This window comes from Manis pentadactyla, chromosome 3 (genome assembly GCF_030020395.1).
Source record: "Manis pentadactyla isolate mManPen7 chromosome 3, mManPen7.hap1, whole genome shotgun sequence".
Lineage (NCBI taxonomy): Eukaryota > Metazoa > Chordata > Mammalia > Pholidota > Manidae > Manis > Manis pentadactyla.
The window spans coordinates 4,658,491-4,677,037 of record NC_080021.1 but is presented as its reverse complement, the minus strand read 5'-3'; the positions used below and the strand labels follow the sequence as shown (position 1 = coordinate 4,677,037).

The 18,547-nt window shown below is 53.8% G+C and overlaps 2 protein-coding genes across 10 annotated transcripts in view; both read right to left on the bottom strand.

The window, feature by feature from the left end:
- Positions 1-2,847, bottom strand: part of LOC130682783 (zinc finger protein 768-like) — a 28,215-nt gene extending 25,368 nt beyond the window's left edge. Inside the window, exons 1-3 of the mRNA XM_057497592.1 lie at positions 2,836-2,847; positions 1,630-2,373; positions 1,509-1,587 (exon numbers count right to left, since the gene is read on the bottom strand). Coding sequence (XP_057353575.1) covers positions 1,509-1,587; positions 1,630-2,373; positions 2,836-2,847 — 835 coding nt within the window. The remainder of the gene's footprint in view (positions 1-1,508; positions 1,588-1,629; positions 2,374-2,835) is intronic.
- Positions 2,848-11,755: 8,908 nt separating this feature from the next.
- On the bottom strand, positions 11,756-16,241 carry LOC118930583 (zinc finger protein GLI4-like). Of its 9 annotated transcripts, none has more exons than XM_057497685.1 (5): positions 16,162-16,241; positions 15,609-15,873; positions 14,535-14,692; positions 13,582-13,698; positions 11,756-12,757 (listed from the first exon to the last, which is right to left on the bottom strand). In XM_057497685.1, the coding sequence occupies exons 3-5, from the start codon at positions 14,656-14,658 to the stop codon at positions 11,862-11,864; spliced, it is 1,137 nt and encodes a 378-aa protein (XP_057353668.1). In that variant the 5' UTR covers positions 14,659-14,692; positions 15,609-15,873; positions 16,162-16,241; the 3' UTR covers positions 11,756-11,861. The 9 variants fall into 9 exon arrangements, with proteins under 9 accessions (XP_057353668.1, XP_057353669.1, XP_036778078.1 ...); XM_057497686.1 differs by having other exon boundaries at positions 15,739-15,873; XM_036922183.2 differs by lacking the exon at positions 15,609-15,873 and adding an exon at positions 15,120-15,283 and having other exon boundaries at positions 16,162-16,218.
- Positions 16,242-18,547: the final 2,306 nt, after the last annotated feature.

Below are 18,547 nucleotides of genomic sequence, written 5' to 3'. Positions count from 1 at the left end.
TTTGTATCCTGCAACTTTGCTGAATTCCAATATTAGCTCTAGTAGTTTTGTAGTGGAGTCTTTAGGGTTTTTTATGTACAATATCATGTCATCTGCAAATAGCGACAGTTTGACTTCTTCTTTACCAGTCTGGATTCCTTGTATTTCTTTGTTTTGTCTAATTGCCGTGGCTAGGACCTCCAGTACTATGTTGAATAACAGTGGGGAGAGTGGGCATCCCTGTCTTGTTCCCGATCTCAGAGGAAAAGCTTTCAGCCTCTTGCTGTTCAGTATGATGTTTGCTGTGGGTTTATCATATATGGCCTTTATTATGTTGAGGTACTTGCCCTCTATGCCCATTTTGTTGAGTTTTTATCATGAATGGATGTTGAATTTTGTCAAATGCTTTTTCAGCATCTATGGAGATGATCATGTGGTTTTTGTCTCTGTGCTTTTGGGCACTGAGAAATGCTCTTCCCGCTCTATCCATGCTGCCCTTTCCCAGGCAGGAGCTGAGCTCAGGGTCCTGCCCGGTGGACGAGGGGATCAGAGTCCAGAATCTGCCCTTCCCACCTACATGTCACTACAGTGAAATCCTTAGGACTACCACTCGGGTGCTGGTCATTGTGCACTGGCTGGACACTGCCCGGTGATGGAGGGGGTGCCTCATCCCACAGGACTGCCTGAGGGTCAGGTGTGCCAGGAGCGGAATAGCAGCCTTGCACAGAATGCACATGGCTGAATGGGATCCTGGAGTGAGGCATACCTGAGGCTGATGCTGGTCCCTGCTGGCATTAGCTGCATAATCTGGACAAATGACTCACTGGGTTGGAAATCATGGGACAAATTACCACCAAAAGTCCCTGCTCCATGCGTACTCGTGGATCTCCGTCCTTGTACTGAGGGGTTGTGTGACTCTAGGGCAGAGACGGCAGTTTTCCATCTCAGCAGCTGGGGCCTGGCACTCAGTGCTGAGCTAGTGAGTGGACGGCTTGTTCCCTGATGGTCACAGCAAACTGTGTGAGGGAGGAGGGGGTGGGGTGGAAGCCATCGTGTGAGAGCATAGGGCTCAGAACCCTAGGGCCGGGTGAGGCAGTCGTAAGTCTTCTCTGAGCCTCAGTTTCCGGCCTCTAAGTCAGGGAAACTTCCCACAGTGGGTGGTGCTGATAAGGTGCAGAGCACTTCCCGCGTTCTCCCGGCAAATTTGAGACCTTCAGGACAGTGTGTTATTTCAGGGTGAGGTTAGGTATTGCGTTTATCAACAGCAACGACAGGAAACTGCCACGCAGAGCCTAAAAGGTTGACGGAAAAAGTGTGCAAACACTCCCTGATTAGTTGCTCATTAGTTGTTCACTTTGTTGGGGAGAGGAGTTATTTTTCCCACACTTTCCAAATTTTCTTTAAAAAGCATGAACTCCTACAATGAAAACAAGCCCCTACAGTCGATTCAAGAAAAAAAAATCTGTTTAAACCTGTGCTCCTGGAAGACCAGACGTCAAATTTCCCGGAGATCTACGGTCTGGCTGAACCATGGGACGGGTGGGCGGGGGACTCGGCAGGACGCAAGGAGGCTGCACGCCGGGTGTCCGAAGACGTCAAGGTCAGGGCCTGTGGCCCGAGGGACAAAGACTAGGGCCCGAGAGGGAGTACCGTGTCACAGCGGCTGCAGAGCCGCCTCGGCGGGCTGCCGACGGCCTGCGGCTCTGTGGGCAGGTCCTGAGGAAGCAGTGCCAGCTTGCCGGGGGGTCCGTCCCTGCACGCCAGCGGCCTCCCCGCAGAGGGAAGCGGCCTTCCGCGGGAGGCTCGCGTCTTTCGGCGGGCCTCCTTCCACTGCAGAGGGCCGGAAGAGCACGGCGCCCGCTGGGCGTGCCGACGGCGGAAGGGAAGGCTCGACGAGCCCGACGTCCACCACGCGGCCCCGCCCCAGGCCCCGAGGCGCGCGCCGCGGAGCCGCACACCCGCCGGCGGCCGGGGCCCACGAGCCGGAGTCGGAAGCGCGCCACGCCCACAGCAAGCCCCGCCCCGCGCCGCCGGCCCTTGCGGCCGCTCTAGGAAGCTCGGGGGGCTTGCTCGGAGGCCCGGCCCGACGGACGCGTCCGGGGAACCGGCCCAGGAGAGCGGCGGGGGGCACACACCCGGAAGCCCCTCCCGGGGGAACCATCCACGGACACACTCGGAGGCCTCGCCGGAGGAACCGCCCGGGGACACGCCCGGAGCTGTCCGAGGTGCTGCGTTGCGCGGCGCGATGTGGCCTGAGTATGGGTGGTGTGGCAGGGACCCTGCAGGAACCGAGCAAGGCGACGCGGCGCGTAGGACCCTGACGGCCGTAGGAAGGGCTTTGGGAAGCAAGCGAGGGACACCATCTAATGTAGGAATCCAGCCGACCACTTTGGTCTACGGTTGGTGGAGGAAACGGAGGCGAGTTCTGGGTAGTCGGAGTGGTCTAGGGGAGGAATGGCGCGTGCTGGCTTGGACTGGGGTGGGAATATCACCGTTCACTGCTAAAGCAGGTCCACACACCCTGCGGCCAGCTGAATGGACTGCTTAGGAAAGAACTGCAGGGGGAAGGAGAGGTCCCTGGGCATGACGGCTCCTTCAAATCCTGAGGACCCTTCCTGTGGACGACGGGCCCAGAGAGCAGAGCTGGGGACAGCTGGCGAAAGGGCAAATTCTGGCCCAAGCCAAGGTTGTCCAGTGGTTCAAGTTGCTCGGCCAGGTGGTGTCTGAGTAGGACCTGTGGAGGCGTGCCTGCTCTGAGGGGCCGAGTGAGGTCAGACGTTCCCAAACCCAGCGCACTGTCAACATCACTGGGGGTGCTGGAACTAAATCCATTCTCTGGCTTCACCCCAGGCCTACCGAGTCTGTCATGGGGTGATGCCTAGGAATCTGTGATTTTCAGTGAGCTTCCTAGGTGATGTAACTGGGTGATTCCTCAGTGGGTTTTTACATCCCAAGAAACAAAATGGAAGAAAAGGCAAAGCAAGGGGCCTTACGAGAAGCCAGTGCTTCATAACAATTTGCTGAGATCAGCATGCAACCTCCAAAACACAAGGCAGGGGGTCACACAGAGCCTTTCCAAGCAAGAGATGCACTTGAACAAAGGGGAGGGTGGTCTGTGAAACAGACAGGAGCACATCCGTTCTCTCAAAACACTGCAGAGAAGCCTCCGCTGGACCTTTGGTGGGGCCTCTAGCAGCTACAGCAGGCCGCTCTCCGCCTCTCTCCCAACCAAGTTGTACTGGACTCAGCTATGAGTAAGGCACACAACCTCTTTAGGATCAGAGGATGGAAGGGCATCCATTCTCACTCTGGAGCGATCTGCACATGTATACGATGTGTTGAGATCCCTGTAATCAGTGTCAGCTGGCACTATTTGCACACAATACCTCAGAAGTTGCTCTAGGAAAACATGGTCAAGTCCCTAAGAAACATGCCCCCTTTCTAGACCATGACTCCAAGGAAATCCTCCCATGAGCTCACTTTGGGGTGAATCCCCAGCCAGGACATCTTTGCCTAAAGGCTTTGGATGGCACTCTGTTGCAGCAGAGTGGGGTGGAGATCCTCAGTGCCATTTCTCAGATTTCAAAAACAATCCTTTGCGGGAGTCCAGCTCCAGCCTAGGGGTGGGATGCCCAAAGGTGCAGGACGGAGTCGGCGTATGGAGAGACAGGACACGGAGTCAGATGGAGGTGGTCTCTCGACAAAGTGCCAATGACAGCTTTATTTATACCATTTTGCACAAGGATATGATTATTTTTTATTATTCTGATGATTAATTCGTATAGGCAGTTGGTTAATAAGTATAGGCAAGCCTTTTTCTTTCTTTTACTTTCTAATCTATTCATGGTTGGTCAAGCGTTAGACAGGTGATTGTTTTTCTGTTCCTTGACCGAAACTTTTCCTATCAACATGTACTCTATTGTGTTTTACGTTTCTATGCAACGCAGTTTCTAAGTAGTGCATGTGACCGTAGGGGCATGCAGTATGTAGCAGTGACTATGGAGTCTTATCAGCTCAGGGTGTAATACAGGTCACCTAGTGCCACAGTTAGCTAGGATTCTGTCCCACAAAAATATTCTTAGAGGCTTTAATAAATTTATAATCAATCTAATAAATAAATTGCCATCTTACAGGGCCATACAGGGAGATATAAAGCTGGTAAGTGAGAGAGAGAGAAGTAATATTCTTTGAAAAGTTTAGTTTTTCACTTCTTTGCAGATTTATGCTCCGTGGCTTCTATGCCCAGCACTTGTTTTGAGGTATCTTTACTTCCTGGAATATGGTACTTGGTAATTTCACGTATGAGGCACAAATAATAAATCATAAACTCATATCTTCACTTTATACCCCTTTATAGGGCACAGTAGGCAGCAAACTAAATTTCCCCTTCTTATCTACATTTCTCTTTCTTCTGTGTGGATACTAAAATCTCCCTGACATATGCTACACAGGTCTCCATGACTCCACTACTGCAGGGACTAAACAAGTTCTTACATGGTGAACAATGCAAGGGCATTCATATCATAGAAACGGTTTCTGTTTTAACTACAAACCTTAAACTATAAACAATCACGTCAAATGTAATGTATGATTATTCATTTGATTTTTATACTTTATTTGTGAATCTAATAAAATGTTAATGTAGTAGGTAAATGCAAGATATAGATAGAAAGCATGATTTAGAACTGTAAGAAGGCAGGTGTAGATGATCAGGTTTGTGCCTACAGACCAGGTATTAATCCAAGCTGAACAAGGGCAACAAAACATCCACAGCTGTAGAAGATTTCTCTCAAAACTGGGGGGGTGAGGTTCTAAGCCTCACCTCTGTTGGCCCCCTTTTTCTCACCTGATGGCCCCCCTGTGACTGTGCCTGTCTTAGGTTGTTCCTCCCTTGAGGAATCTTACCCGTCTCTGGCTAAGCAGCCATCTTATGGGGCCATACGGGGAGATGTAAAGCTGGTAAGTGAGAGAGAGAGAAGTAATATTCTTTGAAAAGGTTAGTTTTTCACTTCTTTGCAGATTTATGCTCCGTGGCTTCTATGCCCAGCACTTGTTTTGAGGTATCTTTACTTCCTGGAATATGGTACTTGGTAATTTCATGTTTGAGGCACAAATTCTAGTAAAGGGCTGTGATTAGGAAAGAAGAAAAACAGACTATAGAAGTAGTAGAGGGAAGAAAACATGAGATGATTAATTAAGTGTCAAACAGGGTTATTCTATTCAATATTTTCTCATGACTCTATTTCTATAAAACTTTCCATCACTAGTTTCACTAGCATTGTGAACAAGGGGGGCTTTCTCTGTGGAAATGGGGTGGTCAATGTTTGACTAACTAACAGCAGGTTTTGGTACTTTATGCCAAGATTGCCATTTGGCCCCTGCGTGTTCCATTCTTCAGGAGCACCGTCCTGAAAAGCTTTTGGGAAGTTTATGTTCTCATCATTTCTGTGCTGCTCAGCAAAGGTTAGCTTAATCTTTGGCAACAATGCAAGCAAAAACAAAGCCAATGGTATAATGGAAAATAATAAAATCAAGGTGGGTAATAGAGGGAGCCAGCTGCGAAGGCCCGATTTGTGGGGGTCTCCCTCCAGCCTGAGCTTCGCTACACAGCTTGAGTAGCATGGCTCCGGCAATCCTTGATGGTTATTTCCCACATGGTGACACTGACAGGGATCCTCTCCATTGTGGACTGATGCCTCTCCCCATTCCCTGCATCCATAGTGCCCTCCCTCACCCCAGGGTGAACCCCTCGGGCTTCACCACGATCACAGCATCTACGTGTGAACTATGATGTCTGACAAGCTGACCCTGAACAGAAGGCTTCTTCCCAGTGTGATTTCTCTGATGCTGAACTGAGTCTGAGCACCCAGTGAAGCCCTTCCCATATTCACGAAATTCACGAGGCCTTCTTCTAATTCTCTAACATTTTGTTACACTCGACTGTGGGTTGCCATCCATAGATGATTCTGTTTCTATGGGAATTGTTTGCCTTCCTTGTTATCTGTGCTGCACGCCACAGCTCACTAAATCTAAACTGAGATCTGTTTCTTGTTATCTCTACCCCCTCATTGCCTGGCACCAGGGACGACTTGCCCCAGCGACCTGGAGGCAATTACATTCCTGTAGTAAAGCATGTTAATCATTGTGTCTAGAAACTTGTTAACCCACTCAAGAATGTGATGCCTGATCAATAAATATGAGAGGTGCCTTTCCAGCACCACTCTTGAGCTGGTATTCCTTGAGTCCCCTGGCTGGCCCACTCAGGTCTTCAATATCTTATCGCGTCGCCTCCTTTATCTGCGGGCCGGAGAGGGGGAGGAGGCCGACACTCGACATCCAAAGAAGGGTCTGTCCACCTTGATCGCATGTATAGGGTGTCTCTCTATTGAGACATATCTGATGCTTCCTGACATCCCTGGTGCTCAGAGCACCAGGCCCACGCCATCCAGGGACATCACATCCACTATGTTGCTAGCACACCACTGCTCTCAGCTCTGACTGCAGGATTGTCCGCACCTGTGGCCCCGTGTGAATTCCTTGAAGCTTACCATCACCTGCATGACTTCTGAAGTGCAGGTGGCACATGGGTGCGGGTTTCCCGCCAAATCTCTGAGGTTACCTGGGCAGTAAATTGTGGCCTTAGAATTTAACTTGTGAATAAGGTTCAAATGCACGAGGCATCTGTGCAGCCTCCCTCAGCTCCACCCACCCTTCCAAGCCGACTCAAGCCCAATGCGGCTCTGCAGACCTGCCGGGACCACCATGCGGGGCTCCGCAGCTAGGGGCGCCAACGGAGCAGGCGGGGCTGAGAGGGGGAAGGATGCGCTCCTTCCGGTGTACTTCCGGACTGACCACGGAGACTTCCAGCCCGCGCGCAATTCCGCGTTGTCGGCGCACGCGCCTTTGCTGCACCGGCTCTGGTTTTCCAGTGTTGCAGACCAGCGTTGTCGTGCTCCCTCAGGAATCCCAGCCCCCAAAGCGCCCCTGCTTAGGACCTGGCGCAGCCTGGGCACTCCAGCTCAGAGACAGCCCTTGGCTGAGGCTCCAGGAAGAGCAGTTTGCCTGGCTTTCCCTAGTGTAGTTGGAAAAATCTTGAGAGATCTGATTTAGTCGCAAGCCTTGGGTTTAACAGATAAAGCTGGGGTCCAACCAGATACTCTTGGGTGACTATTAGCGACTGTGCATCTGCACAGCGCCGCCGCCGCGGCTGCACTCTGAGGACAAAACTGTATGAGGCGTGCTGCATGGAGCACCTCCCAGGTGGGCACAAGCCCAGCGCAAAGCAGGTATTCAAGAACGATTTAATGGGTGAAAGACTGGAATAAATAAATGTAATAAACTATCACGGGAAGGACATAATTCTTTTCTAGATGGTAGCAGGGAGGGTGTGTGTGTGTGTGTTAGAAACTCATACTTGATGGGCCTGTGCTTTGCTGGCTTTTCACATAACGATCTAATTTAGTGCCCACAGAAACCCTAAGTAAAATCATTAGTCCCAGTTAGCTCGTGCAGCTCAGAAAGGGTATGTACCTTGTCCAAGATGGCAGAGAAATAGGTGGCAGAACTGGACTACAAAGTAGAGTGAATACCCTTAGCATCTGGATGCTGGGAGATGCCTTCCTGCTTGCTTAGGGTCACAGGGTACACAGCCGATGAATCACAGACCGCACATTGTTTTCCACCTCTAGATTCTCTATCATTGCATTAGGGTCTCTCAAGGAATGAAAACCTGGGGGAAACTGAGGTACCCCAATACAGAATGTTGGGATAGCAACTGAAAGACAAGTGAATGTGATGCTGGTATCAAAAATGTGTGCACAGGACACCTACAGTTTTGACTGGCCGGATTCCCAGCACCCTGCACCCAGCTGTAGGCATGGCCATCAGTCAAGCTGAGCAGCAGTCTCTAAGCCCATCCACAGCCCATGGCCCAGTATGGGTAAAATGGCACAACCCCTCAGGACTCAACAAAACCCTTTCCTGGTGAGACAGGGACCATGGGATTAGGCAGAGTAGGGTGAGGGCCTCCGGAGAAAAAGCAGAGCAAGATTAATTACAGTCAGAACAATGTAGCAATGTGCAAAGAAGTCCCTATTGAAACTCTTGTGATAAGCATTACGCAAAGTCAGAGTCACAGTAATTCTCTAGGGTAAAGATACCAGACTGGGAATATAGGCATCTTCAGTGAGATCAGTTAAAACTCAAAAGGCCAGCAGCAACTTAGCCTGGAATGTTTTGAGTGTTCTGCAGATAAAAGTGTCTCAGCATAACCCGTGACTTCACTGTAAAATTTACCTTAGCCTGCTAAAAGGCCCAGCTTATTTTAACCGTACATATGTGCTATATTTCCTTCTCTGACCCTAACCAAGTAATCTGCAACCTAGGAAAAAGACTAATTTAGTAAGCAAGCCCAACTATAAACAGCCCAAGAAGTTAAGAAGTAATATTCTTAACTAACTTCAGCAAACAGGCAACAACCCAGCCCACCTTGGGGGCAGGGCAGGCGGTCTTAACTGACATGCTCCCAGAGGGAAACTGCTATCTTGAGAATCAGAGCTGAAAATCTCCTCTGTTACTCATCAAGAAAGCATTCTGGGACCACCCAACAAGTCTGCACCCCTAACCCTTTACCCTCATTCCTGAAAATCCTCAACCGCGCATAAAACCCCTAGACAATGAGCCAATGACGGACTCTCTTGTCCCCTCCTGGCGTGAGCCGGGAGCTCTGTCCTGTCACTTTCTCTCTAAATAAAAGCCTGTACCTTGCTCTCCTACCTTGACTGACTGTGAAGCTCATTCTCCGGCTTCGTGAACAAGAACCCCGGCATCACTGGGATGTTTCCAAGGTGCTGGGTAGAGGGCTCTTGCCCTCTAGTGGCTGAATTGAAGGTGGTGGTCTGGGGCTACTTGGAGCTCTGCTCAATCATGCGTGGTAAAAGAGCACATCTGTAGTGGGAGGAATTAGGCTGACGAAACAGCACTAAGTACAGTTCATATCCTTGCTTATGATGGTTAATTCTGTGTGTCTACTTCACTGGGCGATGGGATGCCCACTTACTTGGTCTAACATTATTCTGAGTGTGCCTGTGAGGGTGCTTCTGGATGAGATTAGCATTTGAATGAACTGAGTAGAACAAAAAGGCTGAGGAGGGAAGTCTACCTGCCAATTGAGCTGGGTCATTAGTCCCTTTCTGCCTTTGGACTTGAACAGAAACCCTGGCTTTTCTTGGGTCTCTCAGCCTGTTGGCTTTCAGACTGGAGTTAAACCATTGGCTCCCCCAAGTCTCCAGCATGCCAACTGCTCAGTTTCCGATTATTTATCGATCTATCTCTATACAGACATATATGTACGTATGAATAAAGATTAATAGACAGACCTCCTATTGGTTCTGGTTCTCTGGAAAACCCTATTTATCTTTTTCCTAATTAGGAAATGTGTTTGGAGAGAGTAATAGCTCATATGGCCTTACAGTTTAAGCGTTGAGCTTTAAACTTCAAAGCGTATTTTCTTAGCCATTACACACACCATACTGCTTACATGCATGTGAAAATAACATATCCAACTGAACAGCCTCCACACTTAGGCTTGCCCACGCCATGCTCTGCGCACAGCTTGAGACAGTGACATTGTCAGCCCCCAGAGCCTTAAGGCTCCTCAGAAGACCACCTTTCTCTAGGGTTCAATGTGCCTCTAGGGCCTTTATTTCCTTCTAGGACCAAAAGCAGATATTGCCCCCACACCACCACTCCCTGGGCTCTGAAACTCACTGGGACTCCTTGGTGCTGTCCTGCTTTTCAATTGGTAGTCCCTCACATTTGCTGGGGCCACCCCTGGCCCCAGGTGGCTTTCTGCTGAGATGGTCCATGCAGTGTCCCTGACCTGTCCCTGGTTGCCAACCATGCCTTTCCAGGGGCTTTGCTGTGTGCCAGGCAGTGTGCAGATCCCATAGCCATCCTGCCAACCACCCTGTGTAGTGCTGCAGACTACTGTCCCCATGTTCAAAGGAGGAAATAGGCTCCACAAAGGACAGTAAGTGGCTAAGTGGCAAGGCTGCAATCAGGGCAGGGTGGCCCTCAACCTGGGCTCCCAGTGACCACTGGATCCTTGAGTAGTTTCCTGGGCACTCTGGGGAAGAATGAGAGGCTGAGGCTAAGGATTGGGAGGTGGGAGACCCAACAGCAGGTTGGAAGGATGTGCAGGACAGTGGCTGTTAAGCTAGAGACACGTCCAGGGTGGACTCAGGTTCCTGAGGGAGGCCTGGGGTGCAGAGAAGCAGGAGGATGAGCACAGTGGCAGGAAGGCAGGGCGCAGAGCCATCAGCTGCACCCACAGCCCCAGAAGTGGCCAGGGATTGAGAACAATAGTGTCCTGCATAATTAGATGCTGCTAAAACAAGGGGCACAGCCAGGTAGGGGACATCCCTTGGAGTCCTTGCTCTGGGCTCCTGAAGTGCTGACCCGATCAGAAGGAACGTTGGGAGAAATCAGCCCTGGCAACTGAGCATAGGAAAGGGACTCTGGCCGAAAGGCAAAGGCCATTCAGCCCATCTCACCAGCCCTGCCCAACAAGGGAAGCCACAGCGACCCTGCTGAATGTTCACCATGCATGGCAGCTGCTCCCTTGCCCCCTCCTCCAGGAAGCCCTCTGGAGCACACACTTGCAGCTCCATGATCTAGGGAGGAGAGCAGAGGGGCACCTCTGGGTATCTTGGGTCATATGGACGACGGCAGGACTCTGCTCTCAACGGTGGCCTACTAAGTGCAATGGCCTGAGCCCAGACTTGGTGCCCAGGCTGCAGGACAACCCTTCTGGAGCAGAGTGCAGGCTGACCCTGCTCTGCTGCTCAGCCTTCCCTTGAGGCTACCCATGTGTTGTTAGGCAACAGTGGGGAAAAGGCAGGCTCCCCTTCAGGATGGAAGACTGATCCCTGGGAGCACCAGCAGCCAGCCAGAGGTGCCTTAAGCTCTGAGGCTGATGTCCAGAGACCTCCAGCCCTCTCCCCGCAGTGGGGTACTCACCCAGAGTGGGTTACTCCAAAACCCTTAGTGACCACAGGGATCTGAGTGTGGCCTGGAGAGGCCAGGAAGCCCAACCACAGGCCTTCAGGGCAGGGTAATGGCAGGTTGGGTAGCAGTGGAGTCTGGGAAGCTCCTCAACATGGGGTGGTAGTGGTGTCCAAGACAGTCCAAGAGGGAGCAGAGGGGGCAGAAGGTGCACTATTATTGACACCCAGGGGGCACCCAACTGGCTGAGTTCTTCCATGCACATGCAGGGGCTGAGGTCTGAGAGTACACCTCAAGATGGCCAGGTCATGGCCCACTGCTGTAGCCTACACCTGTCAATAGGTGAACGCCACAGGCCCCCCCACCTTCTCACAGCTGGAGGCAGCCAGGTGCTTGGCATATGGGCAGGGGTGATGAACAGGAGGCACCTTCCACTGACTGGTGGACTTCATGCAGCCACTGCCAAGCACAGAGGCAGGGGGAGAAGGCACACCAAGCACGTGTCTTCCTGCATGAAGAATGTCCTCCAGTCACAAAGGAACCCAATTACAGAGATCCCACACGTGGGGCGACAACGGGCAGCCTGGGCCTGACCCGTCTCTGCCTCTGGAAACGCCTGTCTCAGAGCACCTGGCCTGCCCCAGGTGCAGCCTTGGGAAAGTCAGGCCTCTAGATCAGTAACCAGGGAGCCCGGGAGACTCACAGGGTCGCCACTCCTCTCCCCAGGCTGGGATGCGCGGCAACCCCGAGGCCTGGCCCAGGCAGGTGCAGCTCCTGTTGCCATCAGAATTTATTTGGGATTCTTGGCATGCGGGCTGGTTCTGCCAACTGGGAAGGGTGGAAAGGCGGGAGCCCACCTCTGGAGCCTCCCCCACCCACTACTCCCGGTAGTGGACCCTCTGGTGCTGGATAAGCTGGGAGCTCTGGCCAAAGGCCTTGCCGCAGGTGCCGCAGGTGAAGGGCTTCTCGCCTGTGTGGGTCCGCAGGTGCCGGCAGAAGTGGGAGCGGCCCCGGAAGGCCTTGCCGCAGGCGGAGCACTCATAGGGCTTCTCGCCCGTGTGGATGCGCTGGTGCTCGATGAGCACGGAGCTCCAGATGAAGGCCTTGCCGCACTGGCTGCAGGCGTAGGGCCGCTCGCCTGTGTGCAGCCGCTGGTGGCGTACCAGGTTGGAGCTCTGGCTGAAGGCCTGGCCACACTCGCCGCACTTGTACGGCTTCTCGCCATTGTGCGTGCGCAGGTGCTGTGTGAAGTGCGAGCTGTGGCTGAAGGCACGGCCACACTGGCCACACTCATAGGGCTTCTCGCCTGTGTGGATGCGGTGGTGCTGGATGAAGCCCGACCAGCCACGGAAGCGCTTGCCACACTCCTGGCAGGCGTATGGCTTCTCACCCGTGTGGATGCGCTGGTGCTTTAGCAGCAGTGAGTTGTACTTGAAGCTCTTGCCGCAGGCCTCACACCTGTGGGGCTTCCCACCCGGGGCACCACCCCGCCCGAAGCCAGCCCCCAGCTCGGAGCCCCCCTCAGTGCCAGGGGCTCCCTGTGGCAGGAGCGCCACCTGCCAGGAGCCCCTCTTCTGCATGTAGGGCGTGACCCCTGGAGGCTTGTCAGTTGGCAGCTCCAAGCTGGGCTCCTGTCCAAAGCTGTCCCCACACTTGGGTCTACGGGGAAGGCTCCTCAGAAGGGTCCTCAGCGCCCCCCCGGCCTGATCCACCTCATTTTCAGGATGGTGCGGGTGGGGAGACGATGGAGCCTGCTCGGACTCTGACTCAGAATCTAAATGAGAAATGGCAGAATGGCAGAGATAGAGGTCACCCACCCACCCACCAGCCATCCCTCCACAGGGCCCCTGTATGCCATCCTAGGGGACAGGGCAAGCAGGGCACACCACAGTGCTGGGGGCCAGAGTAGGGAGGGCCTGGCTGGACATTCAGACGCAGAGACCAGCAAAGAAAACCTGCCCAGAACCCTGGCAGGGCAAGGGTCTCACTTTGGCCCTCTCCAAGGTGGCACCTCCTGGGAGGCACTGCAGGCCCACGTCCTTCCAGAGCTGCCTGGGGATTGGACGCCTGGGGACAACTGCTTCCTGGCCCAGCTCCCCTTCCACTCAGGAACCTCCTGATTCTGTGGCAGGGTCTACCTCCCAGGGGCCTGACCTCAGACACCTCCAGTCTCCCAGCGTGGGGCGGAGACCCTGAGGAGGCAGGTGGCGGTGGGCGAGCAGGGGAGGCTGAGGGTCTGGATTAGTGCAGCCCTAGCCAGGCCACAGGGAGAAGGGATGGGGACCAGAGCTCAATTCAGGGACAAGTGGAGGCTGGGAGCACCACACAGCACAAAGAGGGGGCAATGGTGCGAAGCTGAAGACCTCAACCTGACAGGCAGGTGGCTACAGGAGTCTGGGGCTCAGGGGAGAAGTTGGAGCTGCACTCAGAGCCTTGGGGACAGTCAGTGACAGGACTGGCGCCGAATGAGGGAAGGGCAGTGGGAGGTGGAAATGAGTTCCGAGCCAGGGACAAGAGGGCCAGTGTTGTTAACAGTACTGGTGCCTGAAGCAGTAGGCGCCTGGCATGGGGCAGCCACAGGCAAATGTCCTCACTCACCTGGCCAGCAGGTGTCTCTCCCAATCCGGACCTCCTCCACATCCTGAAGGTCCAGGTCCGATAGTTCCTCCTCCAGTGGTGACCGAGAGAACACCTCAGGGCTGCAGGTGGGGGATCCTGGGGGCACAGGGGCACTGGGGTTCACCTTCCCCTCTTCTTGAATCCAGCCTAAGGCTCACTCAGCCACCTGCAGGATGCCACCCACAGCTGGGTCATGGCCGCAGCACAAGACGCCTCTGTGCCCTCTTGGTGGCTCAATGGAGCAGCTGCTCCCCAAGAACTTTGAAGGGTTGGGTGTTCAGGAGATGGTCGCAGCCATATGACACTCCTTCTTTGTCCAGGAGCCCCAAGGCACTGCTTGCCTTTGCTGGATCAGGGCCAGGGGCGGTTCCCAACTGACAGCCACCTCTGGGCCTTTCCAATGCTCTCCTAGCCCCTCCCCAACGTGCAGCAGGCCTGGGAGCACAGGCCTCTCTGGGCTTCAGCCCTCACTTCCTTCGCCCACAACCACCACCTCTTAAGGCCCGGGGCCTGGCTGGGTTGTGCCCCATCTAGACAGGCTTACGTCTGCAGCAGCCTGCTCATGTGGTCTGTCCTGGAGTGCCCTCCCACTGCTCAGTGCCACGTCTCCCCAACACTGGCACCTCCAGAGTGGCTGAAGCCCAGGAGAGCGAAGCTGGCCCTCACTAAGTGACAGGTCCTGGTCTCTTGTGCAGGCCACACTGTCAGGGCTGGTCTTCCAGAGGCTGGGAGGGCAGTGGGCTCTGTTCTGGCTGGAAAGGGCTTCTCTCTTCACCCCTGCCTTCCCCCAAGTGGAATAAACAATCCCTAGGGACTGTCCACTAGGGAGCTATCACTCACATCAGCCTGTGCCCAGCACCCAGGTAGTTGCCTCAGTTACATCTCCCAGTGTCGGGGGTGACAGGTGGGCAGTGCAGTGGCAGGGCAAGTACCGTGTTGGTGACTGTAGAGATGAAGCCGGGCCTTGTGGTGGTGGGCTCCAGGAGTCCCTGGTGACTCAAGATTGACAGGGGATGGGACACGAGAGGGCTCCTGACTGTCCCCCAGGGCCGCCATCTTAAGGCCTGCTGATGGAGTGCCTGCCTGGGACCTGGGGAAACAAAGACCACAGTAGGATGAGCGGTCAAGGGACGTGCAGGGGCAACACCAGCTGCTGATTAGCCACAGGTGAGCTGGCGGATCCTTCGCTGGGTGAGAGGGACAGGGATGGGAGAGGGGCCATGTGGGTCCTGGGGTGTGAGGGGACAGGGTCCCTGGTATGTTTACTCCCCTGCGCAGACAGCACACCTGCAAGGACCAAACAGGCTCTTGTCCCAGCGATGGCCTGGAGCGTCCTCCCAACCCACAGCCTCGCCCCCAGAGAACAGCACGCTGGTACTCCCAGAAAAGCATCCCGTGGCATGGCACAGCTTGGGCTGCTGGCTCTGGGGGACAGCAAAACTGAACCTTGCCTGCTGGGGCATGATCATCCTATATTAAATCAACATTTCTGAGAAGAAAACCCCTCTTCCTGAGACCTGGCAGAGCTGTCAACGCTACAGGCTGCATCTCCCACATCCCAGGCCTGCCCACGGTGCTCAGAGCCTCTTCTGGGGTCAGAGACACTTTAAGTTGGTTTGCAAGAATGGTTTGGTCCAACGTGAGAAGTGTTCTTCTTTCACACAGTGACAAAGTAGAATTCCTTATTTGGTGGGTAGAAACGTGGAAAAGACAAAAGGTAAGATATATTCAGCAACCAGAGCCCTGAGGTTGCAGGCAGCACTTGCCTCAAGGAGTGTGGAGGCAGCCCCACCAGGGCTCCTCACCAGTTGCGGACCTTCTGGGTCAGGCCCCCCGCAGATGTCATCCCCTAGTGATGGGAAGGGTCACGAGCAGCCAGGTAGTGGACCACGAGGTGAGCTGCAGTGATGACGTCTGAGTGCAGGTCCTTAACCCCCTAAGTCACATCCTAAGTTACTAGGTTAACTTCCTGGGACTTATCTGGGAAATAACAGGCTCATCCCTACCCTGGCTGTTTGGGTGGAGGTTGCGGTCACACAGGGACGCCCGCGGGGACGCGAACACAAGGCTCCACGCCCACGATGCTGCAAGTCTGAAGGCGGAGAGGGCATGAATGCCGCGGGCCCAGAGGCAAACCGTCCTCCGCCCGCTCTCTTCCCGCCTGGAGCCTGTGCCCGGTGGGAAAGGGCCAGCCGGCGGGGCCGAGTCCGGCACTCACGTTCCCCGGCCGCGGACTCGGAACAGGGACTTCTCTGAGCCTCAGCTTCTCACCTGAAAAGTGGACATAATGACCGCTGCCGTCCCTGGGGTCCCGGGCGCGTGAGGCGGCGGCCCACGAGCGGACACCCGCGATCGCCAGGGCCAGCGCGCCCGCTGCGGCCCACCACCCCGCGGAGGCCTCCTCTCCGCCCCGGGGCGCCCCCAACAAGCCAGGCCCGGAGCCCAGGTCACGGCGGCAGCGGGTACGGACGCCGGGCCTTGGGCACGGCGCGCGAGCGCAGGCCGGGCCGGGGGCCCCAGCAACGCTGCCTTCACCCCCGCTGCCCGCCACCCACTCACCTTCCGAGCCGGAGACGGCCGGGGCGCCGGCCGGAAGTGTTCCCCCGCCCTGGTCCCTGTGCGCTCCGCCCCGCCCGCTACCACTTCCGGGACGCTCTGGGCGCCGAAGGACCGCCGCCTCGGTGGCCGCCCCAGGCTTGGGGCGGGGCGGGGCGGGGCGGGGCGGGGCGGGGCGGGGCGGGGCGGGGCGGGGCGGAACCTGTGTATGCGAGGCCCGGGGCGGGACTTGCGGCCCGGCGGCGTCGGGTGAGGGTAAAGAGGGGCGGCACGTGGGTGTGCGACCGCGGGCTTTGGAGCGCCTCCGTGGGCGTGGGGTGCTGTCTGTGGCAGGCTGGCTTCTCCGCGGGAGCGGTCGGGGCCCCGTCCAGCACTCTTGCCACGTCCCTCCCCCTCGCCCCCGCCTGACTCCTACACCATCCGAGGGCTCGTTTTACCCCCGGATTCTCCTGTAACTAATAGGTTTTAGATTCGATCGAGAAGCGCCATCAAAATCATCCACAGTAGCAGCGTTCTTTCCTGGGGACGTTTCTCCCGGACCGCCATCATTTGCTAGGGAACTTGCTGAAAACATTTTTTTCTCCCTTTTTTTGGGTGTCTCGAATGCCGCTTTTTAAACTGTTCTGCCATCAAAAAGTGTCCCAGACTCTAGGACTTGAGAAGTGTGTTACGGATTTTCCCAAGACCCCTTGATGGAATTCTTCTGAGTCTCTTTTACAGCCCTGTTCTTACAACCTGAGAAACATAAAAGCATCAACTTCTTGCTGGGAAAAGCATACAGGCAGAGCAGGGTTCCATGAACTCACCCAGCGGGGATGGATGGCCAGCACTGTTGCTGGCCTGCCCGCCCGTAGCCTTGGGCCTGGGCAGGCAGACAGCAAGGGAGGAGCCACAGCCAGGGGATCCCACGCTGGAGGGATGTTGGGGTCCGCGGATTGCAGTTGAAGTCTTGGGGTGACGCAGAGAGCAAATAAGGCAGCGGGAGTTGCCATGGAGGGTGCTCAAAAGAAGCCACTTCATTCTGCTAAAGCTATGCGGGAGTCCAGCTCCAGCCTAGGGGTGGGATGCCCTAAGGTGCAGGACAGAGTCGGTGTATGGAGAGACAGGACACGGAGTCAGATGGAGGTGGTCTCCCGACCAAGTGTCGATGACAGCTTTATTTATACCATTTTGCACAAGGATATGATTATTTTTTATTCTAATGATTCATTAGTATAGGCAGTTGGTTAATAAGTATAGGCAAGCTTTTTTCTTTCTTTTCCTTTCTAATCTATTCATGGTTGGTCAAGCGTTAGGTGATTGTTTTTCTGTTCTTTGACTGAAACTTTTCTTATTAACATGTACTCTATTGTGTTTTACGTTTCTATGCAACGCAGTTTCTAAGAAGTGCATGTGACCGTAGGGGCGTGCAGTATGTAGCAGTGACTATGGAGTCTATCAGCTCAGGGTGAAATACAGGTCACCTAGTGCCACAGTTAGCTAGGATTCTTTCCCACAAAAATATTCTTAGAGGCTTTAATAAATTTATGATCAATCTAAAATCATAAACTCATATCTTCACTTTATACCTCTTTATAGGGCACAGTAGGCAGCAAACTAAATTTCCCCTTCTTATCTACATTTCTCTTTCTTCTGTGTGGATACTAAAATCTCCCTGACATATGCTACACAGGTCTCTCATGACTCTACTACTGCAGGGACTAAACAAGTTCTTACATGGTGAACAATGCAAGAGCATTCATATCATAGAAACTGTTTCTGTTTTAACTACAAATCTTAAACTATAAACAATCACGTCAAATGTAATGTATGATTATTCATTTGATTTTTATACTTTATATGTGACTCTAATAAAATGTTAATGTAGTAGGTAAATGCAAGATATAGATAGAAAGCATGATTTAGAACTGTAAGAAGGCAAGTGTAGATAGATGATCAGGTTTGTGCCTACAGACCAGGTCTTAATCCAAGCTGAACAAGGGCAACAAAACATCCACAGCTGTAGAAAATTTCTCTCAAAACTGGGGGGGTGAGGTTCTAAGCCTCACCTCTGTTGGCCCCCTTTTTCTCACCTGATGGCCCCCCTGTGACTGTGCCTGTCTTAGGTTGTTCCTCCCTTGAGGAATCTTACCCGTCTCTGGCTAAGCAGCCATCTTATGGGGCCATACGGGGAGATGTAAAGCTGGTAAGTGAGAGAGAGAGAAGTAATATTCTTTGAAAAGTTTAGTTTTTCACTTCTTTGCAGATTTATGCTCCGTGGCTTCTATGCCCAGCACTTGTTTTGAGGTATCTTTACTTCCTGGAATATGGTACTTGGTAATTTCACGTATGAGGCACAAATTCTAGTAAAGGTGAGGCACAAATTCTAGTAAAGGGCTGTGATTAGGAA